Genomic DNA, 23569 nt, shown 5'->3' on the forward strand with positions numbered 1-23569 from the left:
GTCCTTTAAAAAACATGCACACACAATTTTTGATTAATGAGCCCCATAATAAATCATTAATCTTTTTTGGCTCAAAAAATGATCTGAATAATTTTCAAAGTAGAAGAAGTTGTGTATGTTTTCCTAAACTGTCTTAGTGATGCAGTGCTTGCATTTCAAATCTATCATCGTAAATTTACAGGAAAAATTACCTAACCTAACGTAATTTTTAGGAAAACAAGTCCAAACTCTGAACTACTTGGTTACTAAGAGGCATGTGAAGAAACATCTAGATAGAAGTACTTCCTTTTAGAATAATAAAAGCACTGTAAAATGACCATGTAATAGGTGTCCTTCTTCCTGAAGGATCTCAAAGTGCTTTTACACATTTTCTATAGTCAATGTGGGTCATTCACCCATCACTTGAATGAAACCAGTCTTTACTGGCTGCACTAAACAACACTTTTTATAGGAAGGAAATCACAAATAACTCTTGCATTTGAAACTCTGGGGAGAATTTGAGGTAGGCAGATTGTAATTGCCCAAGTTGGAACCGGGCCAGAAGACTGTGATTAATATACCCAGGCTGCACTTTAATTGTCCCAAAGTAGTCAGGGCCTTGGTTTCAAGTGTACTTTGCCCTGAATAGTATTTCTTCTCTTCATGTTAGTTTTGGAGCTTATAGAATGGGTGGCAGGTTTAGCAGAGTTTAAAAGCAGGGACATTTTTAACTTACATGGGAATCGGCAACATTGGGACAGTGGAGAGTAATTTTCTATGTGTATCTCCAGTGACAGAAGCCAGTTGTGTATTTTGTTTTTTCATCCTATTTCACTGCATGACCTTCTGATTTGATTGGCTCCCTCAAAATATTTTCCTCACACTCACTGTTTTGAGCTCTTTAAATATTGTTATTTTAGGTCTTAAAATTAATAGCAGGGTGAATGCAAACGGCTCTACTCCTTAACTTTTCATTTCCCCTGGGAATCCATTGGTCTTTCGAAACAGTGTATCTCAAAAACCTGTGAAAGGCAACCTAGCAGGTTAAGTTGATTCATCTATAAAAACAGGGTCATGTAACTTGAAACTGTTTCCCTTAAAAGCAAATAAGCTGTGGAGGTTGTTGATGCTTTGTCAGTGGAGGCAGCCTCATCCCTTCCCTGGCAGGTTGAAGCTGGGAAGCTTCTGAACATCAGATTCCATCCTGAGGCTGCTGGGTGTGCGTCCATCTGTAACAGTCACTGATTTGCAGATCCACAACTGAGTCAACATCAGGCTGAGACATTACTCAGTGGGTCCCACTGGATATTTATTTTTGTCTTGGGGAACCTGAGAGTTTTAAGGGATTTTGTGTCAATATGACCAACTTCCATATTTAGATGACAGGGGTGCTTTTTGGTGATTTTAGTTGTTGGTTTGGGGTTGTTTTTTTTTGCAAGTGGCCCACAGAATACATGTAACGTTAGCTTGATCTGTTGACAAAGTTGAGCTGACCACAAATTTCTCAGGACTGCAAGCGATCAAGTTTAGTCCCTTAGATTTGAAGTGTTTACATGGCTTGTAAAAAATGCACACATATCCACAGCTATATGTTACGTGTTTTACCATGAGCCACCAGGAATTGCTACAGTTATGATGGGAGCTTCACAAGCGAACTCTGGAATTTCATAGGCACCCACTTAAACGTGTTGGAAATGGTACCTTTCAGTCCTACCTCCTTTAGGAACCTCCTAAGGTTTTTGCCTCCTCAAAACATGGTTGGAGTTGTTTCTTGAGTATTGGGTGATTTTCTGCTTATGTCATCAACTGCTGATAGCATCATCAGCAAGGATAAGCACTGGAAGAAGGAGTCTCCCTCTGATAGAGCACTCCTAATTTATGTGATAAAGTGGTGCTTCCTCATGCTAGTTCTTTGCCCCCGTGGGGCAATATTAGATAGCTCAGAGTTTAAGATGTTCATTGGTAAGCCTTCAGCTTTCCTTTTCACTGAAACTGCTTTGAAAACAAGTTGCAGTACAGCACCTGGGAGACGTAATCCAGAAGCCTAAAGCTTCAAGTTCCTTTAACATTGTCTTTTTAGTTACAAAAAAAAAATAGTGTAAAGCCAGAGCAAAATGACTGAGATGATTTAAGGACCAGTGCGAGAGCCAGGTCGAGCTTTCAGCATCTTAGAAGACCTACATCACTCTGTCTACACCCAGCCTTCCTTTGCTTTTAATTCCCAGCTGTCCTCTACATCCAAAATGTCTTCTTTGTAATTCCTTTCCAGTCTGGGACTCAAGGAATGCCAATGTATCTTATCTCACACTTTTATTACTGCAGTAAGTTCTTAGAGTTGCTTGTGATATGTAAGTAAGAAAGACAGTAATAACATCCTTCATTTGTTGGATTGATATAGCCATCACTTTTTATATGAATGGTTTATATACGTGTACAAATATATGTAAAATATGATTACATGCAGATATATGTAATCACACATAAGCATACCACCAGCTAAGCACATTAAGTGGCAATGTATGGGGATGCCTCCTTTGTATACACAGTCACTCACACGTATGTATGCATAATTGCTAATGTGCCTCCTTTTTTGGAAGTCTGGGTATAGGCTTGTATGTCTTTACACATAGACATCTGTTTACCCAGATCTTCAAAACTGAAAGCATACTTAAACTGGAGTGCACTTTTATGTGTATAATATATTTTGTAGTTACATATGTAACTTAGAGCTGTATTTATGTACTTAAATACATCGTTCCCATGCATATACGTGCACATGGGCACACGCACACCTATATACATTAGCCACAGCTGAAATAATGTATAGGCATAAGAACAGATAAGCACAAGCCACGGAGAGCTCAATATTGGAATGCTAGTGCATTTTCTCACAGGCCAGCTTGGTAACACACGGCGTATCATTGACACTCCAGCAGTCACAGCCAGTTGTGTGCTAGGCAGGGTGACCAAGTCCAAATTTCTAGAAACAGAAGGAAAGACAGAGTTACAGGGTTTGAAGCGTTTCCTTCTTCCTTTCCTCCTCCACACAAGGACTGGTCGCATGTAGTCAGGGTTGAGCGTTGTGCTCTGTCTTCAATATCAACTTGCAGTATCTTTCAATCTCTGCTGTACTACTCTCTTACATCATCTTGTGCCATTCCTGTACAGTTTGCCTCCTGGTCTCTTTATTTTAAAGGAGCTGAACTGCAGGGGCTTTTGCAGGTAGGCACACTTCATGCAGCAATACCTCTGAGCTTGTATTTGCTGTCCTGTGGGCAGCCCTCTGCTGCAGAGCTCCTGTCTGGCCACCCCAGTTCTGCTGCGTCTCACCAGCTGACTGCAGACAACTGTGTGCATTATTTCATTTCAAATGCCGGACATCTTTGCTTCTCAAAGCTCTTCTTTTCTGCCACAAGAACAGCACAGATGCTCTTTGACGTCAGTTTCATGAGAGGAGGGAAATTCTTTTTTTCTCTCTACATTAGGACCAGGTTATGGTTCCTCATGGCTCAGAGAAATTTGCTTTATAGCTCTGTCATGATCCTCAGTAGGTGGATAGAACTGGCCACGTTGTCCACCTTGCTGTACCTATTCTACTTTCTGAGTTCTTTTATGCTTCCTTCTGCAGAAAATTGTTGACTTTGTCTTTTCTATGTGAATATGCAACTGGAAGCATTCATTGGCTTGGAAAACTTGAGTCAGCATTCACTGCTCAGAAAACCGCGCTCTTCTAGCTGATATGAAAGGCAGAAAGAACTAATGAAAGGTTTGTAGGAAAATGCTCATGAAGAACTCATGCTTTCCTTGGCTTTGGGAAGCAAGAGATTTTGTAGACTTCTTTCTGGTTCGCTGCCCTGCACCTTGTGGAGAGGCTATGTTCTTTGTAGATGGTAAAGCACAATAAAATTCCCTCTCCTCTCTTCTTTCATCAGCTGGCAAGAGAAGAGTCGTGTATCTCCTACTGCTCTCTCTATCCATGTTTTTTCCCCTTAATATTGTACAGTTGTAGGAGTGTCTACTACCCTCCTCTGGCTTTCTCTAAACCTCTAGCTGATGCATTGAGTCACTCAGATCCCAATTTTCTGTCTACACAAAGCATAATATACCCTTAAATAATGCTTTCTTCCCCAGTGGTACTCGTTTTTTTATGTCAGGGAATGGAAGCTTTGATGCTTTGCAGCACATGGGAAGGATTCACGCTGGAGAAGTTCAAGGAGGGCTGTTTCCTGTGGGAGGGACTGGAGCAGGGGAAGAGTGTGAGGAGGAAGGAGCAGGAGAGACACTGTGTGATGAACTGATCACAACCCCCATTCCCTGTCCCCCTGCGCCACTTGGGAAGAGGAGGTAGAAAAATTAGGAGTGAAATTGAGCCCAGGAAGAAGGGAGGGGTGGGGGGAAGGTGTTTTAAGATGTGGTTTTATTTCTCATTGCCCTACTCTTATTTGATTGGTAATAAATCAAACTAATTTCCCTGAGCCAAGTCTGTTTTGCCCATGATGGTAATTGCTGAATGATCTTCCTGTCCTTATCTTGACTCACAAGCCTTTTGTCATATTTTTCTCTTCCTGTCCAGTTGAAGAGGGGAGTGATAGAGCGGCTTGGTGGGCACCTGGCATCAGGGCAGGGTCAGGCCACCGCACTCACCTCATGTCATTGCTGTGCTTTTCTCATTCATCAGTTGTGACCTGGGCATAGCCCCAGGTTAGCTGAGGCCAAGGCAGAAAGGGAATTGGTCACACATCTCCCAGTCCCACCTACAGGCTACCTGCTGTCTAGGCTGTTTTTCAGCATTGACTGCAGCTGTGGGGCAGTGGACATCCCTGTCAGTAAAAATGTTGTGGGACATTGCCAGCACTGCTGAGACTGCAGCCTGGAGAGCATGGGACCATGCCTGCTTGATTTGGCAAAGAGACAGGATTTTAGCCCCATCGTTAATCCTTTTTCCTTGCTTTCCTGCCATTGACTCCTCATCTCAACTTCATTTACCGGGGCAATCTCATCACATAGAGCAAAAGTTACTCTGATGGGTGCTGAGGAGAGCACAGCCAGCTCAGCTGTTTTGTGCACAGGGGCTCAGCAGTGATCATCATAGCAACTCAACCCTGCCTTTTTGTTCTATTTTAATATATTCTTTTTTAAATAAAGCAAAGTTTCAGTTTCTTCACTTTCTAATAATATTTTCTCATTCTCATCTGTGAGGGTGGAAATTGAGTATTTCAAGGCCATTTTGCTAACCCTCCCCTGGGACTTGCTGACTCAGCACTGGGAATTCCACACGCAGGGAGAATGTGGTATTGCTGTGTCTGTCGTGCTTCTGAGTGATAACCATCACTTGTCACAGTTGAAACATGACTTGGTTGCCTTTTTATATCTGATACATTTAGGAAAAGTATAAGTATTTCTGCAGTGTATGTTTTGTGAATTGTGCCTGGTCTTAAATGGGAACGGTATTTTTGTCTGTGTTAAATACAGATTTCTCAAAATAAAACTGTCAAGACTGTGTTTTATGGTGGATTTTGTTTTCCTTAAGCAGTATCTATGTAGATTTTTTTTCTTAAGTTTCTGTAGTAGTTAAAAGAATCCAGACTCCTTGAAAATTGATGCATCCTCAAGGACTAGTAGGTTTCCATTTTTGGCATCTGCATCAAGATGAATAACTGTTCTGTAGCAGTTTGTATGGACTCAGGCTAAGTAGACCTCAACCTTTATCCCAACAGGAATTCCCAGACAAGAAAATTCTGATTTCATTTATGGTTTATAGGAAGTAACGTAAAACATGACAAAAGAAAGCATTCGGTTTTCTTCACAAGTAATCACATGGGATCTGTGTGCCGCTTGAATTCACCTTTAGGTCAATAGGTCAAATATTAAAAAGCATTATACTGTCCCAAAAAGTCCTCTTAAAGCTTCTAATGCTTTCCCAGTGCTGATAATTTACTACCGTTAATAGCTGCAGTCTTTTTCCAGTGCAAGTGTAGAGACAGTTAAATGCTAAGGCTTTGAATTTTACATGAAGAAATCTGAGTTTCCTGGCTTAACCTCAACCTAGAGAAGCTTCTGAAGAGAAACACGTAAGTTCCTATTGATCTACAGATAGATGCAATATTGATAATAATTTAACCCTGTGTGCATATGTAGCATATTTAATCTGTGTTGTCTTCATTTTGCTGGCAGCTTTGAAAGGAAATATTAAAGCCAAACAATAAATGCATTGTAATCATTAGAAGAGAGGCATCCACTTATTTTTTTAATCTTTATTAATCTGAATATAGTTTGAAAATATTTTCCAAGCACAGATCCTGATACTGCCAAGTGAGACCAATGAAAATTTTGCAGTAGAATTGAAATCAGAATTCTCCTTTAGAGAAGGATCAGGCCATAACAGAGCAAATACTCTGTTTTTAGGAGAACAGCTGCTAGAAATAGTGGACAGAAAGTCCTAAAGCTGCCCTGGCCAAGTACGGGTTACACATGCATGAAAACATTTGTAACTTGTGCCTCTGCTGCTTCATTATGACATCGTATGACCACTGGAAGATCAGACAGCAAAACTCTCCCCTTTGCCACACCCCTGACATTTAGAAAGTCCCATCACTTCCTTTTCTGAGCTTGAGGAGCAACATGCAACTTCTGCTCTAAGACCTGTTGCAGTCCACTACAGACAAAGTACATAGGAGGGGTTAATCTTTTGTTTGATCTAAATGTTTTAAGTCTACATTTTGAGGAACCCAAGTTTGTCCTCTACAATGCTAGATTCTGTCTGCATTGAGCAAGTGGTATTGTTGTATCCTGAGACAGATTAGGGAGAAAACAATTTATTTCCACTCCATTTGTAATCCTTTTGGTGCAGCATTAGTGTCATGAGAACAGAGGCATTCTGCTTGAAACTTTGAGGTAAGAAAGTAGCACAGCCCAATCAGCCCAAGCTGTCACCAGACCATGGCTTGAGAGTTGGCACCTTGACAAATGTAGGCTAAAAAAGTGAGATCTTCTAGAAATTCTGTAATAATTTTAAATATGTACTCCAGATTCTCCATTGCTTTCTACACAGATCCTACTTTTTGGTATCTGTTATCATAATTTTCCAGATTTCAGCTTATGCAAAAGAGAACTGTAGAATTCATGAAAGAGTTTTATATTGTCTTGTAGCTCTTTGTGTTTATGTCAGGTGTTTGGGAGTATTATGGTTTTAAGTAGAGCAAAAATCATTGTAATTTCTTTTGTAGATGTTATTACAGTTGGACATTTTTGCACTGAATATTTTACATATTAAAAAACTGTGTTTCAACTAATTAGTGTCACTGGCACTGCAGATCTCTTTTAAAGAACTGAAGTAAGCGGTATTACTAAACACCGACTATTTGTGTGTATTATGTTCTTCAAAATGCCAAATAATCGCAAGAAGCCATGATGGTGGGATGTGTTTTGTGCATGTTTCTAAGACCTTTTTTTTAAGAGCACTTTAAGTTAAGCTGTTAATTTAATTTTATTGATTTAGTGCATAAAGCATTTTAGCTTGAATTAGCTTTCTCTCCTCCATTAGTTGATAATGGAAGGTTTATACTGTGGTCTGATTTCATGTTATGTCCTCTGTAAAGCAAATAATCTCTTTTGTGACCTCTTCTTTCTCTATCAGTTGAAGTATATACATGCACACGTGAAAATGCGCCCTTTCTGTGGGTTAGTGTTATGTAAAACACAATTCAGTGAGAGTGCAAATAGTAGGAGTTAAATTGCAAGATTCATTGACTCTGTGTAGGGGCAAAGGACTTGACTCCTGTCTAAATATAGGTAAGAAAATCCTGGAAAATGTACATCAATCAGCATGTCACTTACCCAGTGTAGTATAAAGTAAATAAACATACGCGATGCAATATTGGCTAACGTGCAATAGGACACTGTGTTTTAACTTTACTAAGACACAGTCAGTGACAAATCAAAATAAATAGGTAAGGTGTTCAACTTAGATTAGAACTCATCTAACAAATCAACCTTTTGCTTCCAGAGGTCATCAGTGAGTTTCTAATTTAGGGTTAATGACCAGGAGATTATGGAGCATTTTCAGAAATTGTTACAGACAGACTTCAGCTAATCTGAGGTGCTCAACTGATTCTTGCCTAACAGCAATATAAATAGCAAAGTGGTCATTAAAGCAGTATGAAAGAGAATATGGAGGCAGCTGAACATCTTCAGAGGTAGAGTGACGCAATGATTTTTGCAGAGGTTCAGCTGCCTTTTTGGCTGCAGTGTACTATACAAGTTGGAAAGTGTGGACATTTGTTTTTAGGAAAACTAAGAAGTAAGGAGTAATGGCAGAAGCATGAAAAATAGGTTTTTATATCAGTCTGTGATGGTTCTGGTTATGATCATATTTTGTGGAAATAAAAGGAGGTACCATATATCTTACAGAATACTTTAAAGGCAGTGACCATAGCGACTCAAGTCCATATTTGCCACACATGATGAAGGGCAAATCAAATCACCATTGGCAGATCAAATGCATGATGGAAGGTTCTGCAGCAGCTCTGCGCTGGGCAGACCAATAACAATTCGGTTCCCGCAATATTTAGCTTTAGCAAATGCTGTGCTGTCCATGAACAAACTTAATTAAAAGAAAGCTGAGTCCAGCTTACACAGCACGGCACAGAACTCTGATAGTTTGCACAGTGAGAAGAAATCCTGAGCATGTATAAACTGTGAACTCTTTTTAAAGTTAATGGTTTTAATTAAAATGGTAGTTATAAATAATACTTCACTGTGAAACTGATACAGGTATTTGTGAGAAATAATTTCCTACAATACTTTTGTTCTTTTTTGTTTTTTCTCTTCATAGGTCATGGTTTTTAAGAATTTGCTTGTTTGCATTTTTTTTTACAAAATTTGCTAGAGCAAATTTTAACCTATGCCTTGTTTAGGAAGTAACTGCAAAGAGAGTTTCAGGTCTGACGCAGTAAGGCTGGTTGCCCAAGTCATATCTCTCTTTTCTGATCAAATGATCCCAGGCAAAGAGTTCCTAATGGCAGTAATTCTTTTCCTAGGTCATTATAAAGCTCAGAAGTGCTTAAATTTACTTATGCAAAGCACAGTAAAATTTTAAGAATCATTGGGAAAATGTTTTTCTTTAAAATTCCAGTTGTGAGTGTTTTCTGTGTTTGTGTGCAGAAACACAATCTCTTTTCAGAAGGTGTCCTTGTCATTGTTAACAGGCTTTTGACATGACTTGTTGACAATCAAGCTTATACAGAAAATGCATGCTACAGTTACAGTTTTAGATATTTATAATGTTTGATGGATTGGGCTTAATTATTACTGTCCAATAGTTTCATAATTGTGCTGAGGCCAAATGTCCTACAGTGCTGTGGAAAAAACATGTTGCAAATAAATTTTGAACGATAGCAGTATAAAAGTCAGGTAGGGTTAGGTACGGAAGAAAGATAATTTATGAAACAGTCAGCACTCAGTCTAAAAAGGCACAGTGACTGCCATGAAGTAGATATAGATCAGAATGGAAGAGAGATTTAACACCTCAGGATGTTAAATCGTGACGTATTTGAGCCTTTTGAAGACCATCAAATGATATACAGATTCTTTTGAAAGTACCTAAGACAAAATAAGCTGCTTTGAATACCTCCATGTCTTCTGCTTGGCAGTACTTCCCCTGTTAAACCTTCGGTGTTTAGACAAGAGTCTTGGTTGAGGAGATAGCTCGTGTTTCTGGCAGTGCCTGCTGCTAAGAGCTTTGGAAGGACTCCTGACAAGGCGGCCAGCTTTCCATTTACCAGTTTCCTTCTACTGTATTTGTAGCATTATCGGTACTTAGTGAGCTAATAAAATCCATGTAAAGTTTAGACTTTCTATACAGTCTTGTAAGCCTTCTGGTGTGCTGCTCAACAAGAGAGTGAAACCAGACAGGGATCAATAGTTAACTGGCCATTGATTTAGCTGTCTACACTGTTAAAAATGTACCCACACAAAGGGCAACAAATAAGCCAGTAAAAAGTCAAAGGGAACCCTGGCAGCTGCACTTGAAGCACTCTGTTCACCTCGTGTTACTGCAATGATGGCTCAAAGTATGTAGTTAACCGTTCTGAAAGGCTATATGGTCTGCACGATTGCTATAGTTTTTTATATTTCTTGTGAGTTTGTTAGTTAGTTTGTTTCTTCTTTTTATAAAAGAAACCATAATATGAAAATCTTTGAAAGCAAGGCTACTATCACTTAATTCAAATCAGTGTATATTCATTGATTCGAAAGGCACGATGTGGCTGTACGCTGGGAAGATCCCAGTCCCCAACCAGTGCACAGAACCCCTCCCTCCTGCCCCTGATGAGAAGAGGGTTTCCTGCCATCACTTCTCTGATGTGACAGAGTTTGGGGTGACTTTCTTTTCACTTTCACACCACTAGCCCGTGCTCATCCTGTCTAACTGTGATAACTATGTTAGGAGCATCCTGCCATGCTTGGATAGGTCAATAAACAGAGGACCTCTCCAAATGTTACTTGCAGATGTTAGGTATTGAATCTGAAGTGAAACTCCTGAATTATAAATTCAGTAGCTTACTCTGTTTGAAAACTGGGCATCTTTTACATATGTGCAAAAATATACCACGTTAACTTTAATGTGAAAAGGCAGCAGGAATAAATGGGGAAACAATAGAAAACTATGGGAAAAAAAATCCTTTAATTCAGATTTTTGGTGTGTGAATCCAATCAAATGCATATCAAATCTGCTTTCAAATGAATGTACATTTCAGATGTCCTGGAAAGTTCTCGTGATCTGCAGTACTAAAAAAAAAGTAGATATTAAATAATAAAACAACAAGAAGAGATATTGAATGTGAATCTACTGAGAGAAAGTATTACATGCTTCCTCGAAATTTCATTTAAGCTCAGTGGTTTGTATAGAATTCAGTTTAGAAATAATCTAATAACCGAAGATCAGACTGATGCTACGGTACAACTACAGTTTTCAAAATACTGAGCAAACACAGGATAGTATAAATGGTTCCACATCTATGGCTTTTTCCATAAAGAGCGTAACTATTTTTATGTTAAGGGGAGACAAGTTCAACTCAGATCTTTAAAGGAGGGAAGAAGTTGCACACGTAGCCTGAAGATCTGGGCAGCGACCATTAGACGTAGATGAACTAGTTTTGGGAAAATGCTAATTAAGGATGATTTGAACCTAGACCAGGCTTCGAAAGGTGAGCTATGATACTGACCTGTGTCAAGGGTAATATGATGAAGTCTCAATTTATTAAAGAGAAGAAAAGCATATGATCTATTAATATAAATATTGATTATATCTTTAAAAAGAGGAGTTCAGAGTGTCATATCGATCCACATACAAAGTTATATTCCCAGTATAAGTTTGGAAGATGGAAAAAGGATCAGCTCTTAGCTTCCTAGAACAAGCTACTGTAAGAAGAAATTATTTAGGTTCAATAAAAAGAATTGGTACATAGGGTTCCCAAATAAAACAAATACACTCGCTTTCCAGTCCTACTGAGATTACAGTTCACTGAGGTTTCAGTTCCTTTTGGGAAAAAAAAATAGTGTAGCCAAAAACTACCCGTCCCTCCCTACACGTGTCTTTAAAGAATGCATTACTAAATGTACTATGTAGAGGCCCAGCCTCTTCTCACACCAGTAGGAATTGTTCTTTCAGCTTTCCATGCATAACTTCCAAAGATTATCTCAAGATGGGAGGGAAAATCCCATCTGAGTGTTGTCCTTTCTTTCAAGAGTGGCTGGGAGGGTCCAGCAAAGCGAACAGCAACTTTGAGTTGCAGCACGCCCTCCCCTGGGTTTTAGCCGTTTCAAATGCTGTTGGTGTAGCGTGTTTCAAATCCTCTGCATTATAAACTTCTGCCTCCTTGGCATGGGCTTTGGGAGCTGAGTGACTGGGCCAGTTCTTACTAAAAGGCAGTGACAAAATTTCTGGCTGTTTCCCCGGTACAATTGCTCCTGACTGCTGAACTCCAGAGCCTTGCCGCAGGACGCCTGCTGCTGAATGCTGGAACTGCTCTGAGCTAATCGAAAGCTTGGTTTTGACCTACTGTTAGTTTGCAGTCTTCACAATTTTAAACCTTCCTAGATGTGGTTTTGGCCCTTTTGGGAGTGTCTATCATGTACACCCCCAGCCAGAATGGCCTAACTACAACGTATGCGTGCAGCTAATGCCTCTGGAGCCTACAGGCCACGGCAACTGCGGTATCTGGGCTACAACGATGGTGAAACAGGGAGGGATGGGAGCAAAGGGAGTTGCAAAAGACCCTGCACTTGTCTGGAGAAGAGCTTCAATTGGCTTAATTTCTTTTTTTTTCTGTTGTTGGCCCATTCTGTGGCACTCAGTGTACCCACGCAGACTGACGCACACCAGGGCCCCAGAATGAGCTCAGTCTAGGGCGTGAGGCTGTGTCAGGATTTCAGAGGGCTGGGGCTGACTGGGTGCACAAGTGCAAGCTGGTCTTGGAAAATGTGACCCTCTTTGGGCTGTCAAATGGGAGATCCTGGGTAAAAGGAATTTCAGCGAAGATGGCCATGAGCAGGCTTTTGACAGTATCTTCAGACTGTGCTTGCAAGTTTGCATTGGGCTGGCACACACAGTAGGCTCCACAGCTGCCATCTCTTCAACAAGCAGCAACTTGGCCTGCTGGTCTTGTACCCATCCATCAGCCACATTTGGCACACGGGGTCTGGGAAAGGCCAAGGACCTGTGCCGCCGCACTGCGGCTAGCCCTCTGCTGCTCCCAGCAGTCGCCTCCTCCTCCAAGCCCCCGAGTTGGCAGCAAAGCCCAGGTGGCGGTGGGGACTCTTGTTGGCTAGTGGCCCCGCCGCGGTGGCTCTAAGCTGGCAACTTCGGGACGTCTGAGGCACAATGTTGTTGGAAGTGTTTGTGGGAAGCATGTGGCTTTCTGCCACCCCATGCCTTCCCTTCCTGTCCAAAATACTGGAGTCATAAGAGGGAAATGCAGTTCTGAAATAACCATGAGTAGCACATGAATGACTTTCAGCTCTGTCACTGATGACTGGTCAGTCAGTCCACTTTGGGACTGGACATGATAGTAAATGGTATTTTAGCATCCCAAGGTGGGAAGTAGCATTTTTTAATGCCTATTGAAAAGCCATAGGAAGAATTAAATGAACCAGAGGAAGCCTGGGCCACACTGTATGGGTCCAGGTGCCACGGTCGCCACCAATCCTGCAATCCTGGGACATGATCCTTCACTGAAGGCAGAAACCTGACTGTCAACTAATTAGGATTGTGAAAGGCTGGTAGTTTGTGGGGTGCTTGGACTTATGGTTCTGGTTAGACTCTTTCTGTCAACAAATAGGCACATTTTGGACAGTAGGACACCTGCCTTTCACACCAAAGAGCTCGGCAGTTACGCTGGGCGGGGCAAGTGAGTATGTTACACGGGAGCTTGGGGAATCTGCCATGAAAAGGCTGAGGCAAAATGAGGAGTGTGTCAGCACCTCCATGCTGCAGAGATCTCTGCACAACTGGAAAAGATCATGAGGAGCCCCAGTGACAGAGGCTGGATGCGGGGGCCAAGCCTGAGAAACAGGGGTTTTGTGAGGGTAGGTGGCCATGGGGTCTGGTTGCGTGGTGACAGGGCAGCCGGGCTCCGCACTGCTGCTGTACAGCCTGCTCAGCTCCAGGCTTCGTCACTGGGAAGGCATTTAATCTTCTTTCTGTTTGTGGTGTGAGATATGGCTTCTGTGGGATGATATTTCTCTGTAAAGGGAAGAGGTATTTCTCTAAATGTTATATTTGTATGGTAAGGAAAAATAACGTGGATTTTTTTTTTCCTTTCTTAGAAAACACTGTTGCGTTGTGGAGGTAGCATGAGCAGCCTCATCTGTCTCTCTCTGCTTGCAGCTCTTGTTTATCATGTTGATAAAAGATAGGCTTGGTAAATCCTTGTGAGAGCGTGACTATGGCCTGCTAGTCTTTCATTCATCCTCAGAGTGTAGCTAAACTTTCCACGGATATTTGAAACAATGGCATTTAATCTCTAACACAGTTAAAAGGCTTATGTGTTTCTTCTCCGGAAGTGAGACACATTGGCGGCGGTACTTATTTATTTTATTTGTTTGCCTCAGCTTGAAAACTGAGCAGTCAAAAGTTCTCATTTTAATATTCTGCAGGACTGAAGTGCTTCAGTGAAAGCAAAGGCTGTTGTGCAGTTACTGATGCATAACTCTGCTTTTTTTCATGGTAGTCTGTCCTTTGGCTATGGGGATCTCATCTACATAAGACTTAGGTTTTTTCCTAAATACTGAGAAGGGATGTCAGTCCCTGAGCACCGATTGGTTGATTAATCAAAGACCTTAACCAATCAATGGGTAGAGGTTTGCGTAACGATGTGATTATTTGTGAAAAACCGTGCCTATTGGAATTGCAAACCTCTCTACTTTGATTTGCTTTTATAAGGCCTCTGCTTTAACTGCCTCCATTGCTCACATTTTCAAAGTACTTAGCAACAATGAATATGCTTCTTAATCTCCTATACATTTCCTTTTTTTCTGTGGCTTGTGTGGGGGGAAAAAAAGTAACAAATAATTTGTACACAGAAAAAGGGGAAAATGTGGAAAAAAATAAAGGAGAAATAAAATGTTTCAGAATTTTGTTTGTTTATTTTTTTTTCCCAAAGCTAAAAGTGTGATCTGAAGCTAATATTCCTCTATTTTCTTGCCTACCTTCCCTCCAGGACTGTTTGCATTGTTTTCCTTGCTTTGTTGATACTGCACCAGTTCTGACCCCTCACTAATATCATTTCGTTATTGGAAAGGAACTAGATTTCAGATCTGTATGAATGTACGTTGAAGTGAGATAAAGGAGGATGACTGCAGGGAAAAATGATTGGAAAGGGAAAGAATTTTTCTAGATTTGGGATTTGTCACTTCAGTTCAACTTGCAGTAAGCTTGCCGTTTGTATGTGTGTGGTTTTCCTCTGCTCTGCCCGTACTATAAGGCATAGTAATAACTGGGTATATTTTTATGGATGTCAGCTTGAGAATATGCTTACTTTGTTCTTTTATTTCTGTTTTGTAAAATAGTGGGAAATTCAACCCACTTTTTTTTGAGGGATGATGTCTGGAGATGCAAAGCTAGAATGCAGTGGGCATTAAGCAGAATATCCAAAGGCTGGTTGTTTGGTCAGAATCCGAATTATGCAGTAAAACAGTATTACACGCCTCCTGATTTTGGACCCTTTGGGGTATCCATTTGCAGTTTTTCTTCTCATCCAAAAGGGCTAAAATTTCCCTTGAGCCTATGATTCTTTGTGTTTAACAGGATACATCTGCACTGATTTTAATGGAGTGTAATTTGAAACTAGTTTAGTTAAACCAGGGCAGGTGGCTGCAGGAGTGTGTGTAATTTCTTCAGTGTAAGGTTGTAGTGCTACTGCAAGATTAATCTGGTTTTAGGACACCTCATAGCAAAAAAAAAGATAATACTGTTGTCATATAAATCTCAGTGTTGAACAAGTACAAATTAATTCTACCCATTAAAATGTGTTATGAAAAAGAATCCAAAAACCTGTCTCACAAGACTTTATCAGGTAAGGTATTGTCTGACTTATTGCACAGCATAGAGATTGTATCATATATTTTTGGTTATTAAGCATTAGCTAAAAAAATGTAGTCATGCCTGATTCCAATCAGGCTTGTACTGACAGGTGATCAGATATTATCTAAAGCTCATATCAATGAAAATGGAACAGGAGCCATGAAAATTTGCAAGGATTTAACTAAATTGATTCAATGTAATCAAGACCTGGTTCTCTATAGACAAGGTTTTTATTTACTGCTTTAATACATTTGTTTTACATACAGCATCTATGCCTCTTTCATGTTTCTTTGCAGTAGTTCGGCAAGCAAGAATAGAAGTTGGAATGGTAGCCAAAATGGAAAGTTTAGCCTAAAAATCCAAAATAGAATGAGAAAGCTGTCTTCAAATTTGCTTTCTCAATTATTCATACTTTATTTTATAAGAGACCTCAATTCAGTCTGAGAATAAACATGCGACCTATTTCTTCAGGACCTTAGATTGAACAGGAGAACTCCCCCCTGCCTGGTTAGGTCTTGTTTCACATTATCAACCAAGACATTTCTGATGGGGGTAAAAAAGGAAAAGATACTATGGAAAGTGTTCTGTGTTTTCAACCAACCTTGCTCATGCTGAACAGGTTGAATGGGAGGTCTGCAGGCTGGAAAGCACACCTGCTTAAAACATGTGTTGAGTTTTCTTTCTTTGTTTATGTTAACAGTGAGCACATTTGTGGAAATCATGTTTTCTTCACAGTCTGTTTGCTAAATTAGGACACAAACTCAACAATGCTTGTGCATGAGACTAGTTTTCTATAAATCATAGTGTCACTGAGTTCAGTAGGAGCGGTCACGCACAGAATTAAGCACATGCATGAGAGTTTGCAGAAACTTGGCAAACATATTTTTGTCATGAACAGATTGTCCAGCTTTGCTTCTAACACAACTATAAATTCTTGGCTTGGTCCTATTTTGAGTAGCCCTCGTTGTAGGAGCCATAAGCTATTCTATTGTGCTAAGCCTAACTGAGGATATTTCTCTTTGTCATAGCAACAAGAGCAAGATCCCACAAATCTATACATCTCAAATTTACCTGTTTCCATGGATGAGCAGGAACTGGAGAATATGCTGAAACCCTTTGGACATGTCATTTCCACCAGAATACTAAGAGATGCTAATGGAGTCAGCAGAGGAGTCGGCTTTGCCAGGTGAAACCTTTACTCTTTTTTGATTCATGCACATTTTTTGGCTTTGTCTTTTGCAAATGCTGTCTGTTCCGTAACTCTGAAACTTCATAGCCATGGAAAATGCAGAGCAGCACCTTTATCAGATTGTGTATGTTTTATTTCCACTGAGCTGAAGAAGATCAATGCAGAAAGATGTTTATTTCATTGCTCTAAAAAATAGTTCATTATATGTGTATATGTAAGTAAAAGTCACTAGAAATAGTGAGCTGTCCGTGCAGTATCAAGCTTGAATAATAATAAATGTCCTGGAGCCAAAAGCAGACATTTGGTGAAGAAACTGTTTAAATGTTTAGCAAAGATTTTGCAACAGGAAAAAGTAAATTTAGCAGTTGGGGGAGCAAGGGGGAGGAACTACAACTGAAGAAATGTGGCTTCCTTGAAAGCCACAGGGAACTCAAGCCTGTGAGAGGCGCTTAGAGAAGAAATATTTGCATATGACAAGCCCTGTTGGAGTAGTCAGATATTTTAGACAAAATGGGCAACATATTATTACCATGTACTTCATTGTCACTACAGATAGACAAGTTTCCATATTTACTCTCTGGGAATATTTACATAGATTCTCTTCAGCTTGAAACATTCTTAAATCAAATAGTTTCTTTTAAAAAGCCAAGAAAGAGAGAGCTATATATAGAAAGGTATTGAAAAAGCAAATAAGAAGATAAATTTGCAGTTGTGCTGTAAATCAGTCTTCTGCTTCAAAAGAAAAGGACAAAAAATCCCAAATCATTGTTTCTGAAGAATATTCATAACATTGTACTTTGTAGAGGAGGCAAAATGACTCAGCGATCTTGTGAATTTATTTGAAATACACCGTATCTTGGTATATCATGGCACTCTGTTAGTGTCATAATGCTACTGAGAGAAGTGGGGTGCGGTAGGATAAAAAGGTAGCTTGCAAGATAAGTGACATTGTAGTGTTACCTTTGTCCTTGATGTGAAAGATCATCGCAGGTGAAGAATGTTAAGATAATATTGTTTGAATTCAAATAGGAAAAGGCAAAACATTTATGCTGAAAGATGTCACACTATTCCTTACGCCTTCTTGCAGATAATAACATGCATTTTTCTAGCTCACTAAATATAGATTAGTGTAACTCACAGATAAACTTGCATTTAAAAAAAATGACTTTGTTTGTGGAAACGTATTTAATTATGTACCATATTTCAAGAAACCTTTAGTGATTTAACATGAAGGTTGTATAATTCACCATGCAAACAACAGAGGGGTAAGATCTTTGCTCCATCAAAGTATACAGCAGATCTTCCATTGACTTGAATGAGAGTTAATCCAGGAATTTAGAACCGTAGTTGAATGCTGACTCTTGTCTTTGCAGAATAATCAATACAAGCTTTAATTACATGACTACCTGGCATTCTTTTTTGTAATAAAGTGCTGTTTGGTATCTTTATTCCTGCATGTCAATCTGAATAGGTGAATTTATTTAGCTTTGCTTGTAGTCACATAAGTTTCGTTCTAGTGTACTTACAGGATGAGCACATGCTGGGTGGGTATAAACACAGTATAGCTAGGGGATGGCAGCTGCATTTCAGTCCAGATAAGTTTCGGAAGCTCAGATCAGCAACCCGTGTGGTGATCCTGGCTGTTATACCTTCTGACCTGGGGCCTTTTATCACAGTATATCTTGCCTGCTTGTGGAATGTGCCATGCTGCTTAGCTTAGCTCTTAGCTGAGCCACAGAAACACAGGAGAAAAAGTTAACTTTGCATATGCTAAAATGATGCAGCATCCAGCAATTTTGAAATTTGATGTTTCAAAGTTATTAGTTAAGCGCTGTGATGATTAAAATTCACTTTTTGATTCTACCCAATTATATGAATAGTCAGTCTCGGAATAAGTATATTCAAAAAGCAATTGGAAGTAAAGGCTTATGGTAGACAACTATTGTCAGATTTTTCTCCTAAATGGGTATGATTAGCAGTTTCATAGTATTGCAGGTGGCTACTTAATTATTTATAAGCTGGGTAGCTTCAGATATTCTTGGATCAAAATTATCTGAGTAATGTCTGGCCACATTAGAGTTCAGCCTCCTTTTAAAGTATGCACGTACAAAACTAGCTCTCTTTTTTAAGCTGCAAAAGTATTTCCTCTGTTTTGTGTCCCTCAAAAGCAACTGAACAGATTTTCCTGGAACTCTGCAGAGCATTTCTCTGTGGCTTGAACCCAACTGTGCCTAGGCATGCCCCAGGGGAGATTTTGGGGAGGGGAGTTACGAGCAAGGGGCCAGAGAAGGGAAGCTTTAGACTCCAACTGTGGCTCTACAGAAGTCCATCCAGTTGAAAGGGAATTGCCATAACCTCTGGAACACCCACCTCTGCCTCACCCCTTGCCTATGCTTTGTACTTCAAAGCCGTGCTACCTGGCTCCAGGCTCTCTGTGGGAGCTGGCATTCTGCGGGGCTTGTGTTGCATGTTGCTGTTTTGCAGCTTCGGGTTCTGCTGACACCAGCAAGCCGAAGCTGAGACTAAACACAGCCTGTCCTGTAGCAGAGGGAGAAATTAGTAGGAGGAGGGGGAAGAAATATTTACTAGAAGTAGGGAGTTGGAAAAAGGAAGCAGTGCGGATGAGAAGGTTTGAGTTCAGTCTGTTGTAAGGTTGCATGTCAGAAGAGGGAATGACACAGTGTTGACCTCACCCGGGATTTCATCACAAGACTTAAAATTCTAGGTGTTTCTCTTAAATCTTTGCTGCTGGGAGTCATCTAATGACTTCAACCTCTCATCTTTAATTTAAAAAGTGTAAGTGAATTCCTCAGAGCTTAGAACAAAAGCATAGTCTAGTCCTTCATCCTCAAAAAAAAAAAAAAAAAAGGAAAAAAACCCACAGAAACTAGACTTGAAGACCTTTTTTTTTGAGATAAAATTTTAAAGCTGATGGCTTGTGATTTGAGTTTTGCAAACAGGACATTAGCGATGGTGGTGGTGATGTAAGTAAAAAGCAGATCAGAGGTAGTAAGTGAGGTCTTTGAGGGAGGCTGCAATTACTGGATAGGAGAAGGTACTGAGAGCATGGAGGGAAATATTTAACTTCGTCCTGGAGATGTGTTATCACTTATACCTGTATGTGCTCGAAGACCTGACTTCCCAGAGGCCTGTAAAGGTTGAGTTCCAGATGTTAAGGTGAAGAAGATAAAGAAGTGATGATGCTACTTTGGAGGCAGAGAAGTGTCAGCAGTACCAGGGAATAGAGAACGTCCAGGTAGTTTAAGGATGCGTTTGTGAAGAGGGGTAATGCTTTATTCTTCCTTATTTAGGGGCTTAATTGAAGGCAGTTTAAAAGGTGCTATAAATTTAGTTTGAACAAATCCATCATCTGGGATGGTAGTGAAGTCTTAGATACTATCAGGATCCTTCCTACTTTCAGGTGGAAGAGTGATCTGTGGCATCCTACATCTTACAGAAGTAATGGCTTTATAATTGGATATCTCAGATGAAAACTGGAAGTCCTGAACATGCTCCAAAGACTTTGTGTGATATCTGTAAAATATTCCAATGCCTGTGTTGGTAAATTTCCATTGAAAGGCCTCTGTGAAAGGAGCTCACAGCATAACTGCAGGCTGCTGGGGAGGTCTGTGGGATAATGTATCTCCAAGACCCTCACATTTTCTTCTGGTGTTGCAACCTGGACCAAATTCTGGTAGACTCAGTACGTCCCTAAGAAAATTAGAAGGCACGGGGCTGCACATGCAGGGAGAAGCAAACTCCAGAGGGGGACAGGTGGGGCAGAATCCCAGGATGAATATAAGCACGACTTCATAATATGAAAATGGATCTGAAGCCCTTAAAGGTGCAGAGACAGGAACAAGGAAAGTTAAGAGCCATCAGATAATTTGGCTGAGCGATTTTCATAATCCAAGCTCAAGGATTTGTGAGTTTAATGGAAGAACTTGCTTGGGACATGGAAAAGGGGACAAGGAGGCATTGGGATATACCTTGGGGAGGAACTTACTTATACCACTGAATCAATGAAATAAAAATTGCATTTTATATCCCCACAGTAAAATACCATTAAAGTATCACTTAAGTATCCTCCCTGTAGAGATAGTAATATTAATAATGCCATACATGCGTGTACCACACTCAGCTGAACAGCGGAGCAAGCGTTTTATAGGTCCTTTTAAATGATAAAGTGCAAAGAAAGAGTTGGAAGCCACTAACTTTTTTATTTTGTTTGCTGTCTTGTAACTTAAAACGACCTTGCAAGATTGACCCCCCGAGCGACATTTTACAACGAAGTCATAAGCCTCTGAAAACAGAAATTTATGATGGAAATGCTGACAGTCAGACAGTCAAGTATTGCACTGCTGGCGGGCACCAGTATAATACTTAACCTGAGACTGTGAAGACAGTAGCATAAATCAGCCTAGGTCTAGGTGGAAATGACTGTGTCTTCATACTATTCTTTTCCAGTGACATGAGAAAATTTGTCCAACACAGACTATCATAAAAGAATGTTATGATGCTGTTCCCAGCAAACAACCAAAGTCAAGAGATTCTCAATTAGGTGTCTCTGTCATCTCAGAGCAAAAGGATGTAGCAAGGAGATACTTCCATCCCTTTGTGACAGAGCAGGGGGATCTGAAGTGGGGCATTTACCCATTCTGTTGTTGGGAGTTTGGGCTTCATCCTTGTATTTTCCCTACCTTGTTCTTCTGGAAGAGCTTTCAATGCATGGCTTTTCTCTGCCTGCATATGTTTTTTATTACACTTATCTCCTGCTTGTCAGTGTTTTATATGTCTTAAATTTAGTCTTTGGAAACGATATTTGACTCAGCAATGGAAAGGGAGCAGCAGAAAATGGGAAAGGAGATTTTGAGCACCTACAGGATCATTATTCTATTTATTCAAGTTTTGCATAGATTTCAGTAGACATGGATGTGCTCCAGTTTCCACTGAAGCAAAACAAGAAAGCCAAGCCTTTAATTTTTATGTTATTTTCTTCAAAGGAAGCTTCGCATCTTTCTAGGATTTTCAACATAACATAGGTGTCATTTAGTTATATTGGATTTCTTCTGAAAAACAGAGGTTTCTCTATGGAGAGCACCGTAGCTCTGTGCAGTTCCTCACTCAGGCAGCTCAAAAGAGTCACCTTGGCATAATGGGTCATGCTACGAGGTATAGTATGGACCATGTTGCTGGAGAAGAGCAGCCTATCCCATCCTCACTGGAGTGGTTTCTGCAGATTTTGTATATTCATCTGAGATGGTAAACAACCTCCTGTTATTCATGCAAACAGGACTGAACATGAAGAATATGCAGGCAAGACATGTTGGGAAAAGATATAATTTATTAGTGATGAGGAGAACTTGTCAAAATTATTCTCTCTTCTTAGGCTAGAAATGACAAAGGAAACAGGTTTTCCAGTATGAAATGGATTCAAACCAAAAAGCACAAAAATCTTGAAGCAATCTCTTGCCAGCTGAAAAGCTGGGGACGTACAGTTACAGGAGAGAAGATGATCACAGGTTGCAGCCATATCAGAGTGCCTGGAGATAAATTAGCAAAATAAATTAAATAAATTAGTGAACTTGTTGCCATAGAAGGATGAAGAGTGGAACATAAGGAGGTGCTAAGAAACCTCATACTAATCAAACCTACCTTGTAACTTTAGAGTATTTAAGACCTGAAGATCATTTTCCCTGACCTTTTGTATATCACAGACAGTTGAAGTACTCCCAGTTACTTAATACTGAGATAACGGTTGTCTTTTACTAAAATACAACTTTCAGAATGTGATTTGAAGACATAAACCAGAAAAAAAAGCTGCCACCCCTTTCCTATTTAATGTGTGCCAGTGGATCATCTTCCTTGCAGTCAAATGTTTCTGCCTAATTTCTCTTTCCCATTTGTCTGGTTCTTGTCACAACTCCAGTGTGTATTCTAGGGCCTCAGTTCTTTGAACTCCTCCACTGTATAATATTGCTAGTACCTAGCTACTTCTGTCTTTGCAAAGTGCCTTAAATAATGATGAAACATTCACCTTTATTTATTATTCCTGTTGTTACAGATATTACAAAACAACAATATTTATATGCTGATCGTAACATAAATGTGGTAGTAACAATTTAATCTTTGAATATTTATTCTGGATATAAAAAATATAGTCTTGATTCTCATTTACATTATTATTATTATTAAGCAAGGAGACAATAGGGTATATGTAAACCAAACCCACATTTTACCACTAACTGCTAATTACATGGTACTGAATATTTCTAATTTAATAATTATGTAATCATCATGTTATTCCTTGTATATAAATTTTATTTAGTTCTTTCCTGACACTGCATCAATCTTCATAATAAGTACATGCAAGAGCTTTAGTTTTAAAAGAAACTCCTTTTCCTTTTTTTTTTTTTCATGATAAGTGTTCCCTATTACTTATAACAACACATAATGACTACTCTGGAGCCACTATGGTCTGTAGAGAGAGTAATGTACATTTTTAAAATTATGTAAAATAAATATTTAATAGCAAGACATGAACATCAAATTATTTGGTTGTGATACTTTCTTAAGCAACCCTGAATTTTTTGGTTTTTTACTAATCATATTAAAATATCTTAAATTTGTGAACTATGGCTAGGAAAAAAAAATCATAACACAGTCTTCCTTTTTCAATTTAGAAAAAAAAATCACTTCCTTTGCAACTGGATAGAATACAGATAATCTAGTTACTCATATTGTATTTGGGAACTTTACAACTTAGTTTCCAGAACCTGGAGATATATAGACACAGGTGAAAATAAATTCTCATATTTGTG

General features: G+C 39.6%; 1 protein-coding gene across 3 annotated transcripts in view; it reads left to right on the forward strand.

The window, feature by feature from the left end:
* RBMS3 (RNA binding motif single stranded interacting protein 3) overlaps positions 1-23569 on the forward strand; it is a 723800-nt gene that overhangs the window by 548506 nt on the left and 151725 nt on the right. For all 3 annotated transcript variants that reach the window (XM_086742736.1, XM_086742737.1, XM_086742738.1), the window contains one exon: positions 16588-16745. In XM_086742736.1, coding sequence (XP_086598862.1) covers positions 16588-16745 — 158 coding nt within the window. The remainder of the gene's footprint in view (positions 1-16587; positions 16746-23569) is intronic.

This window comes from Chlamydotis macqueenii, chromosome 2, assembly GCF_036417535.1.
Source record: "Chlamydotis macqueenii isolate bChlMac1 chromosome 2, bChlMac1.mat, whole genome shotgun sequence".
Taxonomy (NCBI): domain Eukaryota; kingdom Metazoa; phylum Chordata; class Aves; order Otidiformes; family Otididae; genus Chlamydotis; species Chlamydotis macqueenii.